The 18,332-nt window shown below is 48.1% G+C and overlaps 4 protein-coding genes and 1 non-coding gene across 5 annotated transcripts; 3 read left to right on the top strand and 2 right to left on the bottom strand.

The window, feature by feature from the left end:
• Window positions 1–7: 7 nt before the first annotated feature.
• BDV38DRAFT_265300 (putative G-patch domain protein (TFIP11)) lies at window positions 8–3,170 on the top strand. Its single transcript, XM_032056346.1, has one exon. It carries the CDS (start codon window positions 355–357, stop codon window positions 2,662–2,664), a length of 2,310 nt encoding a protein of 769 aa, XP_031907218.1. The 5' UTR covers window positions 8–354; the 3' UTR covers window positions 2,665–3,170.
• Window positions 3,118–3,189, top strand: BDV38DRAFT_t239. The gene has a single exon. It is a non-coding gene; the product is annotated as a tRNA-Glu (tRNA).
• A 47-nt stretch (window positions 3,190–3,236) lies between these two features.
• On the bottom strand, window positions 3,237–3,841 carry BDV38DRAFT_31055 (uncharacterized protein). Its single transcript, XM_032063153.1, has 2 exons — window positions 3,791–3,841; window positions 3,237–3,725 (listed from the first exon to the last, which is right to left on the bottom strand). Exon 2 carries the CDS (start codon window positions 3,597–3,599, stop codon window positions 3,318–3,320), a length of 282 nt encoding a protein of 93 aa, XP_031907217.1. The 5' UTR covers window positions 3,600–3,725; window positions 3,791–3,841; the 3' UTR covers window positions 3,237–3,317.
• Window positions 3,454–13,453, bottom strand: BDV38DRAFT_265284 (membrane morphogenesis protein VPS13). Its single transcript, XM_032056345.1, has 4 exons — window positions 5,937–13,453; window positions 4,258–5,878; window positions 3,791–4,207; window positions 3,454–3,725 (listed from the first exon to the last, which is right to left on the bottom strand). Exons 1-4 carry the CDS (start codon window positions 13,368–13,370, stop codon window positions 3,688–3,690), a joined length of 9,510 nt encoding a protein of 3,169 aa, XP_031907216.1. The 5' UTR covers window positions 13,371–13,453; the 3' UTR covers window positions 3,454–3,687.
• A 924-nt stretch (window positions 13,454–14,377) lies between these two features.
• BDV38DRAFT_288944 (DUF3429 domain-containing protein) lies at window positions 14,378–15,522 on the top strand (the record flags this gene model as incomplete). The annotated part of the gene is made up of 4 exons (XM_032061143.1): window positions 14,378–14,596; window positions 14,655–14,711; window positions 14,813–15,037; window positions 15,097–15,522. The coding sequence occupies 4 exons, from the start codon at window positions 14,378–14,380 to the stop codon at window positions 15,520–15,522; spliced, it is 927 nt and encodes a 308-aa protein (XP_031907215.1).
• Between the last annotated feature and the right edge of the window lie 2,810 nt (window positions 15,523–18,332).

The following is an 18,332-nucleotide window of genomic DNA, read 5'->3' as shown; positions in this document are numbered from 1 at the left end:
GAGTTACGTTACAAAGTAGTGACCAAATGCAAAACGAGAGGGGAGGGTAAAGAAGAAAAAAAGAAGAGGAGGAGGAGGAGAAGAAGAAGAAGGGAAGAAGAGGTGAAAAATAACCGGAAGGGAGATTCGATGCAACGAACGTCATTGTTGCTCGGCCCCTCGGACTTGAATTTTCCCCGCGCCGAAATGCCCGATAATCAACTTTCCTTTCTCGTTATCGTACGTATCTCATCTCAATCGACAGCTCCTTCATGGCTCCCAAACGTTTCATTTGACCGTTTAATTGCCTTTCATCACCTACCCGACGACTCTGAAATTACTATATACACCTCCTCCTGAAATCTGCGATCGGTCATGGACTCGGATTCTCCCCCGGCCTCACCACCCGCCGGCCAAAAACGTAAAATTGCCGACATGAGCTCCGACGAAGAAGATTTTCGTCCCACGATGGGCTTCCGCGGGTTCGCTAGAGCATCGTCCCGCTCAGAGTCACCTCCGTCGCTTGGTGGCTTAGGAAGTGCTCGTCGCAATCCCTGGAACAACAGCACGCAGCCAGCCACTCCCAGAGGCGGCGCCAGCAATGCCGGCAAAGGGATGAACGGAGGAAACTCCTTCGCCGCGCGTATGATGGCCAAGATGGGTTATGTTGCAGGTCAAGGTCTCGGTTCGACTGGTCAAGGTATCGTCAATCCAATTGAGGCCCAGGCCCGACCACAGGGTGCTGGTTTGGGCGCCGTTCGAGAAAAGACAAAGCAAGCCCGAGAGGAGGAAAAACGAGCGGCGGCCTTACGCGGCGAAGTGGTGGAGGATAGCTCAGATGAAGAACGAAAGAGGAGGCAGAAGAAGAAAGAGGCGCGCAAACAGGGAAGTCGAAGCGGTACTGGCACACCAGCGCCACGTGCGAAACCTCAATTCCGCACAGCCCGAGAGATGGAGGAAGATATGGCTGGTCTTGAAGTACCAAATGTCTTGAAGTCATTGGTTGATGCCACGGGAAAGGAACAGCGAGTCTTGACCTCCACTGCCGGCTTGATGACCCCGTCCGAATTCGTTAAACCTGGTGAAGGTGAAGCTCTTAAGATTGCACAACGGGCGCGCCATGATTTAGAGGCTTTTGCGGATGAATGGAAAGGATTGACTGAAAGGAAGAAGTTCATTGATCTGGAGGAAGCGCAGCTTGTGGAGCAAATGGATACACAACAACTCCGAATGGACCAGCTAACAGAGTTGGTTGCTGCCATTGGGGGCTTGGAAATCTTCCAAGATGACAGTACGCGGGGACGTTTCGACGAAGTTACTGAGAAGCTGGAATCCTTGGAAATCAAATATCGGAATGAAATTGATGAATACCGTCTCCCCGAGACAGCTGTTGCGGCCATTCATCCTCTGTTCCGCCAAGCGATGGAGGAATGGGAACCTCTTCAAGATCCGACATACCTCGTATCAAATCTTCGTCGCCTTCAGCCCCTTTTATCCCGGAAGAAAGACGATCAAAATGCACAACGGCAATCCACTTCACCTTATGAAAGTATGATATACACTTTGTGGCTACCTCGTGTGCGCTCGGCACTCCTCAACGACTGGGACGTTTATGACCCGAGGCCAGCCACCTCCCTCGTCGTTGCGTGGAAAGAAATTATACCACACTTTGTTTTGGCGAACGTTCTTGATCAACTCGTGGTTCCGAAGCTCACCGGTGCTTTGAAAGAATGGAAGCCTAGAAGCAGTAGCAGACGCCACACTTCCTCACATCATAGCTCTCGCTTCCCATGGTGGCTATTCTCATGGCTACAGTATCTTGACGAACGACATACGGACCCAAGACAGCCTACAGGTCTCCTTTCAGATGCCAAGAGAAAATTCCGCGTTGTCTTGGATTCCTGGGACCTCAGAAAAGGCTTGGTTGATGGTATTCAGCTGTGGCGCGATGCGTTGGGCTCAGAGTTTGACGTATGCTTACGAAACCACCTCTTACCACGACTGGGTCGCCATCTCCGTGAAGATTTTGAAGTAAACCCGCAAGACCAAGATGTCTCAGCACTAGAAAACATCTTCAAATGGAAAGATTTCTTCAAGCCTAATGTTTTCGGGTTATTGCTGGTAGCCGAATTTTTCCCTAAGTGGCACAATATTCTGTATATTTGGCTCACCAATGACCCGAACTACGAAGAGGTTGGCGAGTGGTTCTCCTGGTGGCGAACCCAAATCCCTGAAGATGTCAACGAGCTGACTATCGTCGACGACGAGTGGAAGAAAGGCTTGCGGACCATGGACCTTGCATCTCGCTTGGGTGATCGTGCTGCTGCAGAGCTCCCGCCCCCATCATCCACCACTGCAGAGCAGCTTCCTGAGGAAAAGCCCCATGTGCCAGCGGAAGCACCACCCACGAAAGCTCGCAAGCCCAAGGTTGTAGAAGAGGTCGCCTTCAAAGACATTCTCGAAACCTGGTGCACAGAACAGGGGCTCATCATGCTCCCATTGCGAGAAGCACATCCGCAGAATGGCCAACCTCTCTTCAGAATCACAGCCAGCGCTACCGGAAAGGGTGGTGTCGTGGCCTTTGTCCAGGGAGATGTTGTCTGGGTGCAGAACAAGAAAGCAAAGGACGTTTGGGAGCCGATGGGGCTGGAAGACCAGCTTGTGGAGCGTGCAGAGAGCAGATGATATCCCTACTTTTTGTTATTTTAGCATGGTCTACAGTTTTGAGCTAGTTTTCACGATACCTTGTACTTAGATATCCACTTATCATGATTACATTGATATACATATAATTATAGAAGTGGCCGAACACACCTTCAAACCATTGAACAGATCATCCAATTGCATGCATGTATCAGGAAACTAACAGTGAACGTTTGCAAGCCTAATAGTACTACTGTTATAGCAAAGAACAAGACACTCATGCGCTAAAGGTCGCATTACTACTCCGGGCCGAGCAGTAGAACTCTCACGCAATGATGGTCAATACAGAGAGAAACGACATACATAGTAGCAATGACATAGAAGAGGCTGGTTATGAAGTAACTGCCAAGAACAAGATTGGGACAGGGCAGGGGCCTGTGCTCCACTTTTAACTCTTTTATAAATTACTTATTTGAACGGTTATTCAACAAGCACTCCGATGTGGTGTAATGGTCAACATCGCTGTCTCTCACACAGCAGCTCGGGGTTCGATTCCCCGCATCGGAATTATTCAACACTTCTTAGTGTTGCAATCTTTTTTCCTTTCGATATGTGGTAGGTTCGTTTTTTTCTTCCCTCTTCTTGTTTGTTTACCCACTAACTTACTTTACTACCTTATTATCCATTCATATGTTTCAGAATATCCTACATAGGTATATATGGTGGCCGTACTGAGGCTGGTGAATTTCGTCAGACCTCATCATGCATACATTTGATACATACAATCCCATATAAATTAGGATAAAAATGGCGTAAAGGTTACAAAGACCGGACGCATGTATGTTCATACACCGGAAACTTGTCAACAAGAATAGAAAGAGAAGAAAAGGGCCATAATCATTACAAATTAACCACTTTTTGCATTCAATGGAAACATAACCATTGAGTGCTGTGGTATCCATCAAACATAAAGCCATCTTCTGGTCCCCTTTTAGCCTCACTGATGAAGTAATCCCATCTTTTACCGTAACGTCGTTATGAAGGACATAAGCTGAACACTTCTATCTAACCCTTGTTGTACTTCTCGTTGAATGCATTCACAGCTAACACAGACAACGTTAATACTGCCCTGAAAGAAAGATGTTATGTAAAGAGAGTTGTCACTTACCAATGGCAATCTGGCGGTACAGCCAATTCCTTGAACTCTCATCCTGCACCGGAATGAATGGTCCATTAGCACCCCCCTTGAGCGTAATGCTCATACCAGTGCGCTCTTTAGAGATGGTTTGGATGTCGGTCAAGCGTATATCCCACTCAGTCTGGAGCTTCTTGGTGCGCACAAGCATTATCCGGTCGTATGTCAACATGACCAGCATGTCTCTGCCGGGAAGTTCCAGATGCGCAATATAATCCTCGCTGAAGTACTTGCCGTCGTCCGCTGTTTTGAGCCAGAACTGACCCAATGCCTCTCGCTGCGAATATGGTCGCACAATGCCGTCTGTTGCAATGAAGCGCGTGAGACGAACACGGTCCAGGCCCTCTGCATCAAAGACAGTAGTAGTGTTCCGTACACCTTCAGCAAGATCTATAACATCGTTAGTAAATGAGATCCTTGAATCGCACAAGTGCACATACTCGAGGCAAGATCAAAGGCGCCAATAGCCGGCTTCGTAGCAAGACCTAAGACACCCTTTCCAACACCCTTAAAGAACCCTTGGATACCCTCCTTTTCAGCGCCCTGCAGTGGATGACGTGCGAGTCCTCCGATACCGCTTGCTAGGCTGGTTGCAAATGCATTACCGCCAGCTGTGATACCATACAGTGCATGTTTCGGCCGGTTTCGAGATTTAGACATCCGCCGTTTGTCCTGGAACTCCTTGTCCAAGGTGGCAGCAGCAAGACCTTTAGACATGCTTCCGGTAAGTTTGGCCATGCTATCGGAGAATCCGAAAACAGATTTCTTTACAAAACTTGTAGCCCCCTTGGCAATGCCGTAACCAAGTTCTTGAGGCCTATCAGTCATGACCAGTCCTTGGTATGGCTCATAGAAAATTGCGGCAACGCCAGAGCTGACGTTATTGAACAAGCCAACGGGGTTCCCGAGGAAATCTGCTGATCCAAGGACGACATGCACTTGCCGGAGGAATTCCTGGGTATAGTGTCTCTGAATGTTGCCAACAAGAACTCCAAGCGATACACGAGCATTTTCCAGCATTAGTGCGTTAAGTTGAACAGGTGCATCATTGATGTTGCCCATCGACATGGTCATGACATTCACAAAGAACATCAAAGGATTCGATGGTTGCATGGTGTCCTCGGCGTTCACTCGTTCTGTCCGCATGAAGGAGATGTCAAGTTGCATGGGTTGCAGATGAAGAAGCTCGAAGTACACATCCTGCCCAGCACCTTCACTTTGAGGCTCTGGGATCCTTAGATCTTCATCACAAAGCTTTCCTTCCTGTTCTTCAGACCACGAGGCACCGGGAACTTTCACAAAGTCCAGCATTGCGAACACAAAATCCTCATCAAGCTCTAGTGTCATCTGCTGCAGAAGCACGGTGGCATACTTAATGTAGAGTACGCCATAGGAGTCATCCTTCACGCGTGTAATCATGGCGTGGAAAATCGGATGTGCCTCCATTTCCTTTCCGGTCTTTGGAACAACGCTGGGATACAACAAGATAGGGAAAATACCTCCATAAAGTTGATTGTCAATTTGGATCCACTTAATTGTGGTATTCAGCGTTTGATAAACCATGGATTCCCTGTACTTAATATCAATTTCGCGGAAGGTCAAGTACAACAGTTCTCTCATGTTCTGATTGATCAGGGAGATGCCAATACCACCAAGGCGAAGCTGAGCTTTGAAGTTAACGTCCGAATCCAACTCCTTAACCTCGAACCCGGTGCTAAGACTGCTTTGAGAGGTCTGTCCTCTTTGCTGTCTATACATGCTCTTTGATGCCTTGAAATTCGATAGGACTAGAGTCTGAGTCGGCCCGTCGGCCACAATATTGATGTCGACAATTTTTTGGTGTTCACCATATTGTGTTGGCGGTATCCTCATTGGTATCAGGTTACCAATCTCGGCAAGCTTGATGTGCCTTTCTTTGCCATTACAAGTCAGAACGAGAGATTTGTTCTTTGTAGCTGGATAATCCCAGGCATATGGCATGATACTTCGAGCTGGGAGACGGTAGCGGATCGGCCGCCACCCATTTGTTCTGTCATCCTCGTAATCTTCCACGTTTGGATTCTGAGAGGAAATGTTAGATCAGTACACACGCTTTATCTCGATTCGTCCAGCTACTTACGGCTTGATAAAATATGAACTCCATGTCGCTCTCGTTCCGCATGGAATACGGCCAGTTTCGTGTTTCGAGGTTGAAATGCAGGAAGAGAGTTGCGTTTTCCATGACGATGTCCACTTTGATGAGTTTCTGGCGTTGATTTGCCTTGGCAAGCTTAATATGCACTGTACCAATGTCGGCAATGTTGAAAGGTGACGACCATTGGTTGTTGACTCCGGGGAAGCACAGACAAAGTTGTTTCTCAGCAACCTGGCGCAAGAAATGCAGAGGTACAAGATCGCCACTCTTGATATTAAGAACATTGGAAGAACCCGGTTCTCGAACCAGAATATCCTCATTAAGCTTGTTCTTCAAAACGAAACGAGGCGCAATGGTCACAACCTTGGTCATCTTGTATTTGCCTTCACCCTCAGCAACAGTTACACCGGAATGGAACTCAGATCTGCCATGCCTATCTGGAAGGACAACTTCGAATGTACTCCCAATGGCTTCGAAACTCTGAGGCTTGCTCCAGGCAGAATCGCCTATCCTCACTATGGATCGGTTCTTCTGGTCATCGCTTGGATAGGAGTACATGTAAGGGAGCGTTCGTCCACCGTTCCTCGGATCAGCCCTCAGCCCCTGCCCAGCTGCTGATCGAGCCGATTGTAAAAAGCCTTTGCTCTGTATTTCCATCGAGAGGCCAGTCTTGTTCAAGACGAGATATGGACTGTAGATCGATACCTTGAATGCGCCTCCACTATCAGGCACGTTGAAATAGTGAAGCTTCAACCTCAGTTGGATGCCTCTTTCATCTTTCAGAGGCAGTACATGCTCTCTCCTGAAGTCTTGTGCGTTGCCGTTTATTATAGCAAAATCACTTTGTCTGAAGACAGTATCCTCCAAGTCGATGCTGAGAAGCAGCAGGTGGGATAGTTCCACGACATGGACTGGGCTTACGCCCCCTTTCCGTAAGAAATTAGTCCAGTCCTTCCTCGTATTCTTATCATAGATGCGGTATTTGAAATCGTAAGGCAGAAGATTTTGTATCTCCACAGGGGCGAATATCCGGACGCGCATGTACGGATATGCGCTCGTCAGAGGATCCCGCGAATTGAACGTGGCATTCATCTGGAAGTAGAATGGCGGCGCTTGCTGTCCACTCTCACTTATGCATTTGATTGTCCGAGTTGGTCGTCGCATAAGATCCTTCCAATGTAGCTGCTCGTTCGACCACTCATAGCCGAAGCCTTGATCGGGCCGGATAAGAAGAGAATGCATGTATGCAGCCCCCACAGGTGCAGGCCGTGAGTCTCCAGGTAGGATCTTCTCTATTTTTAAAAGATGGCCGTCACGAGGATCGAAAACACCTAGTTCCACTGGTATTTGGGTATTGTTCTCTACAACCAGTGGAGAGCGGATAGTGATGTACTTGACGTTGTCGGTACCCAATTTAACCTCAACAAGAAGTCGATGAAGAATGCCATCTTTCTTTGGCTTCAAATTGTATAGAATCTCCCCTTCCCGAACAACAGGAATACGGCTCACGCTTTCAAAGCCACTTCCTTCAAGTTTGATACCGACAAGACCGGCATGACCTTCAGGTGCGAGTGTTTCACGCATGGCAGTCGAGTCTTCAAACCTCCAAGGATATTCCTCACCATCAGCCAATTTGGCCGCCGGTCCTTCTTCATCCGCATTAACATCAGCCCAAACATGAAGGTCAAAGCCTGTGTGGTTACGAATTCGGTACGGGGCGTCAGCTCCTCGTGGCTTTGAAAGAACGTCTTCATCAGTAGAGAGGAACTGGAACGACTTGGACGCCAGTGCGATTGTGGCAGAGGTAAGGGTGAGCTCCATCGTTTTATGAGAATAGGCGTCAATCGAAAGAACATCAGGATTGACCTCCTTTGCCATATGGAAGCCTAATTGCCATGGCTCTATAAGGGGTTCCCAGGCTGACTTAGAGAAGTTATACACGTTAAGAAATGTATCAAAGCTGGTATCAGCTTTCAGTGTCGATGACCAGTCACGGACGTCCACAGTAAACTTCTTGACACTCCAGTCGAGTAATGGCAGGTCGTGTAGGTCTCCTATTAGGATTACCCTTACACCATCGATCTGGGCATTCATTTCTTCTTTCTTGAGGATAACTGAACGATGCGATATAAGCTCTTGTTCGGTTGTATCAATCACCCCGCTGGAGCTGCGATGTGACCTTGGCGCGAGTGCAGTCGAGGACGGCCTGCCGACGGACTTCCTTCTTGAGGACTTCGCACTAGTACCTTTTCCATCAGATATTCTCTTCACCTCGCCGGTTTCCCCTTCATTAGGTTTCTGAGCTCTCATCTCAGATGCCTTGTTGACAATTTGAATCGCCATTAAGATGTCACGGAGAGAAAGACGTAGGACAAGGGGCTCAAGATGAACATTGATAGAGGTCAAAGCAGAGCCTTTTTCCTGAGGGCGGCTGTCCATGGACATTTCCAGAGTGAAGTCATCTAATATGCGAAGCCTGCTGGTTTCAAACTTGTCCATACGGCACAAGAACATACCAACCTTGGATATTTGCAGGGCTGAAACATTCTGATGGGAGAAAAGTAATTGCTTCGTTCCCAGCACGATCGCCTCAGTATGAGTTATAGCAGGATTCGCGATCATGATCACCTGGGCATCAACGAGATTCAATCGGAATGACACAGTCATCTGCCCAGCAGGATGAGCCGGAGTGTTCCCACTGGAGGGTGTAATGACAGAATCATCAGTATCATCTGCGGTGCTAGATCTAGGTTCTGACCCTTCCGGTGTATCGTCGCTTTGCTCTTCCTCCACTGGCTCTTCCGTCGCAAACGCGGAATTGGCAAATGACTGTAAAGCGGACAAATAATCCAAAGCGACTATTATTCGCGGGCTATCAATGGTCAGCATCGCTATTAGGTGCTTGGCTGGCCCAGGAGACATCGAGACGCTGGCCATGAATTGCTGCTGGACATCATTGTTGATTAAGGACATTATCTTCCTGAACTTGTTCGTGTCTTTATTGCGACTATCACGGATCGAGAGAGAGTGGATCTGGAGTTCCGACTCCAGAGAACCATCCGTCAACATGCGCAATTTCACCTTTGTGTCGTTGAGGGAGAATTTTGAGAGACTCGAATCTTCCAAGCGGCCGACGGGCTCGTCGTCATTCGAGAGGATGAGCTCCAACCCAACACCATCTACCTTGAAAACCATATCAAGTCGGATCCAAGTTTCGTCTGTCTTTGCGCCCGGTACCAGATTATCCTGGTCGTTTCTGCTTTGGACTGCTTTGGATTCTGTCTCCTTTGTTGGTTCCGTCATAGAAGATGGAAGCGCTTGCATGGCTTCAAGCTCCTGCTGTTCCGTATCCGGTGCAAAAGCCCCAGGCACTGTTTTAGACAGTGCCAATAAAAACTTAAGTTGTTTCTGCGATATCCGAAGGTTGATGGGAGACATTGATCCTTCCACTTCCATGTCAGGCCGCGAATTTCCTGGTTGATGCTCCAGATAACATATGCTGAAATCGAGATTGACTTTTTGTATCATCTCAAGTTCTTCCACTGCGCCTCCCTCAAAATGAAACTTGGATGTCAGTCGGATATTACGGATCCCGGTAGATATCACATTGACAGCGGGGCTGTCTTTCTCGTCCTCCAGAGAAACGAATTCGTTCTTGGCGTATATTTCACCGAGATGGGCCGTCACCGTATCACGAGGACGATCTTCCTTCACGACTCCAGGGAAGATCAAAATCGGAGTCATGACGACGACGTCGAACCTCATTCTCGACGCGTTTTCTTGAAGCTGGTTTGCTTGATTCGCCGCAGCTTGGCGGGCAGCATTGAAGATCGCTTGCATCTTGCCAAACTTGACCAAGAAATTGATGATCTTACGGTATGGTTCCTCTAAGAAGTTGATCTTCATTGAACCCGACCTTAAGAAAACTTCCGAGTCATATCCAGGATAATTTGTACTGTCCGGGTCGAAGGTCTCATACTTGAAATCGGCAAAGTTATCTCCCTCGATCGTTAAGAGTCTTCGAAGGTCGGAACTCTCTGGAGCACCGGTGTTGACATCGTCTATCAAGGTCAAGCTTCCAATACGAGATTGGATAAGCATTGATCGGCCCACCAGGAATATGCCAACATCGGCAGTGTTGAGACTGAGGGTAGCAAGCCTTACACCATCATTGTTCAAAATGAGCGCGATACTCTTCAAGTCGGCCTTGATGCGGATTTTCCCAGCCTGCTGGGATGCTTGATCATTTGCGCTTGTGTTCTGGATGGTCTGGCCTGACTGAAGGTCTTGGTTGCTTGGCTGTTCTGGATTGGTGAACGTGAGAAGGATAAAGTCCAGAAGTGTGAGGAGCGTTTTCCTGGTGACAACAAGGTTGATAGTTGAGACGGAAACATCAAGGTTCATTGCTATTCCTTCATAGGTGGACTGAAATTCCGGTGATTCAGGTTTTACACGAACAAACTTGAGGTGGAACAGGTCCTTGTCTTCATCGGCGTCGAAGCCTTTGGAGGATACTATTCTTTTGAATTCAGGTGCAGGGTTCTCCTCGATATAATCATCCACACTTAAGGACCTCAGAACTATTTCTGCAACCATATCAAACGGGCGCATATAGTAATCCAACGCAAACCCTTCAGCAACCAATTCAACTAGCAGGTGATCATGGAGCTGGTCGTTCGGGTCAGAACGAAACAATGACCCACGAAGGCGACCAACGGTAAACTTGAATTCAAAATCACGACGATGGAGATTTGTCGGACCCTCAACGCTCTTGCTCATGTTCTCATCGTCAGATTCCTCGTCAGAATCTTCATCTACAGCAGGAAGTTCCCTCATAACTGACGGCTGGAAAGACGAAGATCTTGCTCTTGTTCCAGGAACAGATGACTCTTCTGCACCTTTGCCAGGGACGTTGGATTCCTGACTGCCCTCGTCAAACCGAGGAATAGCAATATCAATCAGTTTCATCAGGCCCTTGTACTTGGTATCGGAGATAGACGCGTGTAGTTCTGGGAGATGCCCGGAGATTCGAGTTCTTGTAAGCTCAGTGATCTTCGGAACAATGCACATCTCGAGTACGAAATCTACATTTATGCGGTCGATAATATGCAGATTATTCGAGGAGACGTCAGAGCTAAGTTGTGACTTGGTGATATCAATTCCAGGGCCAATAAGGACTTGGGTGGAGTCCAGTTTGAGCAAGAACCTGTCGTACAACAAATGCTCAAGTTCCTTATAGTCACCCTCGTCATATTGTCGTTTCTGCTTCGACTGGAGGTCTCTCATGGTCTGCCTGTCAACTAGTTCACTGTTGACACTAATATGGCCTGCATCGAGAATCAAGCAAAGTGAACTCTCTTCAGTTATACTCTCAGGGACGATTATGAGGGGAGCATGTATATCGAACTGCGCGTCGACCTTCTTATGCTCTTGCAGGGCGAATTCTAAGCCAGCTCGCGTTTGCTGTCGAATTCCCTTTACTGTAGCTCCTGCCGTATCCAGAAGAGCACCAATTGATTCCATGTGCCGCTCCGGGGGTTCGAAAAACTTGACGACCTCCACAAGAAATCTAGGGTTATAGAGGACTTCGATACTCTTCAGCTTGACCTTGACCACCGAATCCGCGTCACTTTCAAGAGGGTTCTTCTCGAGCTGGAGATGGAATAGACTATCTTCATCCTCTATGCCGTCAACCACCTCCTCAGAATCTAGCTCTTCGCTCCCAGATATCTGTGATAAACGGTTCTTTGGCACCGGGAGAGAATCTTTAACTTTGACAATCTGAGGGAAAAGTGTCCCCTCCGTTGTGCCGTCGTATACTCTAAGTCCTCCGAGATTCACGTCTATGAAGAAAGAGTCAGGGCGCTGTAAGGCCTTTGCCCTGAAATTGTCGAATACCAGCTTCATAATTTCATTAGCCTTTCCATGGGGGTCGCGCTTCAGCGTGAAACTGCCGGCTCTCAGGCTGGAGTTGACTTGGAGTTTTACCCACTCCCTAGGCTCATCGACGCTTTCCGTGATAGCCTTCTTTTCATCCCAGTCGATGGCATTGTACAGCTCCTGTCTCTGTTCCTCGGTCATTGCTTCTTCCTCAGATTCCTCCTTTGGAGCACCCCAGAGCCATTCTGACCAAGTTTGTTGTCGCGCCGGCTTCTTAACACCGACATTTTCTTTGCGCAACTGGTTCCTTGCCAGTGATCTCCAAAATCGTATATCTTCGTAGCTAAGTTTCAGCTGCAGTCGGTCGAACTCATCCGCGTCTGGCCCTGATAATGTACCCTCCCGTTTTTGCTTTTTGAACAAATCAATATAGGCTATGCGATCATCCCGTCGTTCTTTGATGTAGTCCCAGGTCCAACGCCTATTTCGTTCCTGGATTTTGCTGAGGACAGCGTTTCCAGCAAACTTAAACCAAGCCCGAGGGTCCTCTTTCGGGCGGCACTTCGGCTGGAATTTCTTATACTCTTCATGACGAATAAAATAGTGGAAGAGATCCACAAGCATCAATGCATCTCGGTATTGGTCATCATCTAGGACGAAGCTCAGCTCATCAAACAACAAGCGTGCCTTGATGGCCGCACGATCATGCTCTCCTGATTTATCTAATTCCAATCCAGCACGGCCGCTAACAGGGCGCAGCATGAATTGGTTGTTTTCCTCATTATCAATACCAGACCTCAGCTTTTCCATTAATTCCGCATGGTTTATACCCTGTGCTTTTGCACCCACGTCGGAACCTCGACCCGTACCTAAGAGTTCTGCATCTGTGTTCCAGTAAACGGACAAGGCGCCTAAGACAGCTAGTTTGTGTGTTACGCTTGAGGTAGATTGTATGAAGGTTGGGTTCCATTCAGAATCAGTGCTGACCGCGCTTAGCTCTTTCAGTGTGAATCCAACGGCGAACGGGTGGCCCGGTGAAGCAATCGAGTCCTCGTAGCGGAAGTGGACGTTCTTGATTGAGATCTGAAGATTATCGACCACGGCAGTAACCAGGCTTTGGGTGAAGCTTTGATTTCGGCGTTGCTCTTCCTGGCTCATGCCCTCCGCGTTTCGCTCTTTAATAAGCTCCGCACTCTCAATCTTATCCATTTTGAGAGCATGCGCTCTCCTTTCCTCTTCTTCCGGATCATAGTCGGCATCTTCCTTTGGGGCCGCTAGGAGAAACACATCTTCGATATCGACCTTGACAGGCTTTCCCCTCAAGTTCGACCAGGGGATGGACAGGGTGAGTTCACCGAGATGGCCTTCGACGACATTGAGGGGGAGGTGTAATTGGTCGAGCGCTTCGCGCCGGAGTTCTAGGTTGCGAAGCTTTACATCACCGGACCATATACCAATGTTGAGCTGTTTGGCATCGAAGTTTTTCACGTAGATACCCAGAAAGCGATTGAGTAAGTTGGCCACCACCCCTTCCAACATGATGGCGAGATGTGGCTGTCGCTAGGGGGAGGCAGTCTCTAGAAAAAAGACCTTGAATATTGTCTTTCCCCGTAAACGCCGGCCTAGTTGACGCCAGCGGGATAAGAAAGTCAGCACGGAAGCGTTCGCGGTATACAGTAGCAAATTCAACGACGATCCAGAGACAAAGACGTACAGGCGCGAGCTCTAAATTCACTCGCAGAGTGAATGAATCAGAGCCATCCAGGAGGTTTAATAAATGAGCACGCGACACCAATGGGGCCCGTGAAGTTGTTGGGTAAAAGAGAAGATTCCTCTAAATATAGAACGGATTGAAAAGAAAAGAGGGGTTTGGGAGGAGGAAAAAATGTGATGATTTAGATATGATATCGAGATGTTAGAAAGAAAACCTGAGGTGAGGGGAGCTTGAAGTTGGGTACCAAGAAGATGGTTCCTCCAATTGTTGTTCCGCTGGTAAAGGTCCCCGAAAGGTACCTGGGGAAAACATGCGTTGGCTGATAAAGAGTAAAGGGGGGGCGCTGCGTCAACCGCATTGACGCCGGGTGGACATCGCCAAGCAGTGACGTCGGTTGTCCTTTCATGGCTGGACCCCATGCCTTCTTGGCCGCATCCATTCACCTCTGGACTGTACTTACTGTAGGGTTACAACCCTGCCTCGTGGTGACGTCCCGATCCCGGCCGATATGGCGCCTGAGGCATCGGTATGACACCTGCAGGGTTGGTAGCTATGGCTTCCCCGAGCAAGTCATTACCGCACCTCAGCATAATATCACCTCAGTTATTCGCTGTCTCCAGGATCGTTCGTCTCCTCGGCCTTTCATCTCCACTCCCACGAGTTCATCTCGACCAATTTCTGGGTGAATACCCTCATCTCCACTCTTCTACCTTTTCCACCTTACTTTCTCGCCTCAATTGGGTTTGTCTACCCCCCTGGTACATCTATCCGGGCCTTCCAGTCATCGTTGCTAACCCGGCATCGGAAAAAAAATCAGCTGCCTTAGTTGACAATGTTCTACCGTAACGTTGCTGCCCGCTCTGCTCTCAGGGCTTTCTCTAGCTCCAATGCCTCTGTGGCTCGCTCGGCCCTTGCAAACAATGTGTTCAAGGCCCCATTGACCTCTTCCGCTCGTTATCCCGCTCGCCCGACCACTTCTCCCAGCCTTGCTCTGGCTGCCCGCAAGCCAGTGACCACTGCTCTTATCCGTCATGCCTCTACCGCACCCAAGGTGAGAGGACTAGAACTCTTGATATGTTACTTCGTCAATTGCTGATCATTCCCTACAGGAGGGCAAGGAAGGTGAGGAGGATGTTGATATGATGGCCGGTATCAAGAATGAGGCGGTATGTGCCGAATCGAGTTCATGATATGTATCATTCCGGCGCTTACTATGCGCCTGGGTGAAGTATGTCGCAATTGACTAACCATGTCTACGTGATTGCAGAAAGTGATCAAGGATACTTTCAGCCTTAGCAGTGTTCCCAAGGAGGCTCTTTACCTCGGCATGGCGGGTGTCATCCCCTACGTTGCCACTTCCCTTGAGACTGTCTACCTTTCCTATGAGATCAACCGCGCCGCTTCTCTCGGTGACGGCCTCATCTTCTCTGGCCAGAGTGCCGAGCTGATGCTTCACATGCTCGAGCCCATCCAGGTCGGCTACGGTGCTGTGGTGAGTACAATCGAAATCTACAGTTCCGTTGAACATGCTCTGACGATCAAATGGTATAGATCCTTTCCTTCCTTGGTGCCATCCACTGGGGTCTTGAGTGGGCTGGATATGGTGGAAAGCTCGGCTACAAGCGCTACGCTGCCGGTGTCATCGCCCCCGCTGTCGCCTGGCCCACTCTGATGTTCCCCGTCGAGTATGCCTTGATCAGCCAGTTCCTTGCTTTCACTTTCCTGTACTACAATGATGCTCGTGCTGCTGCTGCCGGCCGTGCTCCTGCCTGGTACGGCATGTACCGCTTCGTCCTGACCTTCATTGTCGGTGCCAGCATTGTCGCCAGCTTGATCGGCCGTGAGCAGATCGCCAACACCGCCACCGAGCACAGTTTCAAGGACAAGATCAACGCTCTCCTCTTCCTGCAGAAGAAGGAGAAGGAGGAGGCCGAGGCCCGCCGCAAGGCCGAGCTCGGTGAGGAGGACTCTGAGTAAACGATGATTCCCCAGGAACCGCGGTGATTGTATAAGCGTACGATAGTCTGTGCATAGTCGAGATGCTTGTCAGGTTGTGAAAAAAAGTTCTCACTCACGGGAGAAGATGGAAAGAGATTGAGCTGTCATTGGCAGCCAGGTGTGATAGTAGATGCATTATGCTTTGGCTCTTTTTTTTTTACGGTTGAGTTTCTTGTAGATTACAGGCGGAATCAAGAACCCAGCAGACGCTGGTACTTTTCCTTTGTTTAAATCTAATATCGTCCTACGGGAGGAAAAGTAGAGAGAAAACTAAACGTGGTGCCCAGCAAAGGCTTATATCCCCCCACTATATATTCTAGAGCACGGCCAGCCCACGTTTCTGCAAAAGTATAAATAGAGCCAGCCAACTTTGGATGTGGGGATATGAAGCGGGAGAGGGCTAGTTCGATCCAGGATCTGGAGTTACTAGTCTAGCAATAAGAATAGAACTGAGGAAAGTCAAACGAGGAAGCTAAACGGCGGTCCCTGTAAGGCAAATGCCAAAATGGAGAGTGCCTGGCCCCTGGAAGATACTGTGTGTAGTACTGGTCCATCGGTACACCGTATACCTCAGCAGTTTAGTCCCCAGGGGGGAAGGGGGAAAGGGAACGGTTCGTACAAGTCATCCAGTGTCGATCCGACGGGTGATGACGTTTTGAGTCGAAACAGGTTTTGCTATCTTTTTATCAGCACAGATCTGTACCTGATAGGTTAGGCATCAAGGGCTTGTGTGCTTGTTATTATCCCAGGTTCTGGTTAGTCATTGGAATTATAGACCTCGGTTGGAAGAAAGTAACCATCGAGGCCCCTGGTACTTTTTCACAATAATCGATGGTTGTATAGGAGCGTATATCCATTCAATTGGACAGGGAGAAATAATAGGAGCTATTATTGCTCAGGTACTGTCTCCCTGGAAATCGTTCTTGGTGATCGACTGCCTTGCATGATTTATATCTATCAAACCACCCAATTGGAACAACGGTCCCTGACAGTGTTCATGCCCGAAGAGGAAAGTAACCCATGCCGAGCCTTTTTTGAGACAGAGCTTCATGTGCTTAGCAGCGGTCTAGCATAGACGGTCAAGGGTAAGGAAAAAAGAGAGAGAAAAAAAAAAAAAAAAAAAAGAGCTACTACTGGGTAAATCGACGTAAACCGTTGGAAGAACCCGAGGAAAGATGGAAGAAAACTAAGTCTGGTCGACGACGTCACCACCCGCTCACAACCGGATCATAGCGACCCAGCTACCCTTTTACGATAACGATGAACAAATGTCATATCTGCAGCGATTTGGACACAGAATAGTGGGATATGATGTATCGGGATCGTGACCTGAACATTATTTTGGGTCGAATTGAGGTATCCTTCCCCCCAAAGCACAGGTTGGAGAGATGCCGTACGTCCGTGTGTTGTTGGTCGGTACAATTGATCCCGTGGCCAAGGGCAAGAGGGAAAAAAGGGCCCTCAGCTGGGCCAAGCCGAACCGAGTATCCGGATTGCAAAATTTCTCCGTAAATCACAGGGCCGAACGGAGTCGATTGTTCTGGCTCCCAAGATGACTAGTGCATCTCTGCTTTACCTATACGGGATTGGCATCCACGAGAGAAACAAAATGCAATCAAAACAAAGAAGAAAATCATTTCTACATTCTCATGAATAATGAATAATACCCCAGAGATCTACCACTTAAAATATGAAGGGACAAATAGCACAGCTGAAATATCCAACATTGCAGACCACACTTCGGCCAAGCAAATAAACATAAAATAAAAATGAAAATAAAAAAAATTAAACTAAATAAAATAAAATAAAATAAAATAAAGTAAATTAAAATAAAATAGAAATTACAAAAAAAAAAAATTCCAATAAGATAAACAATCTCAAAGACCTATGAAGATCTAAGGCAACATATCCGAGTGATCAAAAGAAATTGATCCAGGGGTAAAAAGGGCCTGGGTCTAGATCCTTATTAGGGGGGGCGAGAGCGTTAAACAGGAATGGTTGGAGAAAATTGAACACTGTCATGTGCTCGATCGGCAAGCGTCTAGTAGATGAGAAAACCACATAGCGGAGTCAGATGAAAAGCCGCAGGGCCCCTCTTCTCTCTGCGTGTTTTTCTATCTATTGTTTCAATGACTTGGCAGGGATTTGTTGTTAAGAAGGACAACGATGGCTGGGGGGAGGGATGCCAGGAATTCCGATCTGAACGAGGGCAATTGAGGTCAGGTCTGGATGCACTTTTCCGCTACCCTCAATTGGACTTCAATTGATCTTCTATGGACTTGTGCTTGTTCAATCTCTAGATCTGATTTGATATAACGAATCAATTCCGGCTCGCATTCATTAATTAATTAAAATCAGAGATAGCAATTGCTAATGAAATCCCGAATAATTCAAGACAATGAAATTGTTACATCCATTTGGAGTCCAGTGGGCTTATCGGGCATTGGAGTCGACTGTTTGCGGGTGGTCTAGGCATCGAACTAGCTGATAATGTGGACAACAGAAATCCATGGAAATTCCCTTGCGATGGGTCCATGATCGATGTCATGTGGAAGTCTAGTGACTATTCTTAGTTTAGTCTCTGCCACTAGGCCTATAGAAAGGGCCGGATGCCTTGCCGATGCACATGTACGTACTCTACTGATAGTCCAGCAACACTTGCGTTTCCAAGTCTAAAGCTTACCAATGTCACGGGAATCCGGTGAAATTCCATCGAAGAGAAAAGGAAGGACAATCGAACCCAAGGTTAAAATAAGGATAAGAAGCTACTATTCTAGACCAGGGGGGGG

The sequence above is a fragment of the Aspergillus pseudotamarii genome (assembly GCF_009193445.1).
Source record: "Aspergillus pseudotamarii strain CBS 117625 unplaced genomic scaffold BDV38scaffold_123, whole genome shotgun sequence".
NCBI classification, from domain to species: Eukaryota; Fungi; Ascomycota; class Eurotiomycetes; order Eurotiales; family Aspergillaceae; genus Aspergillus; species Aspergillus pseudotamarii.
The sequence above is the reverse complement of the archived record's forward strand: the minus strand, read 5'-3'. Positions and strand labels throughout refer to the sequence as shown.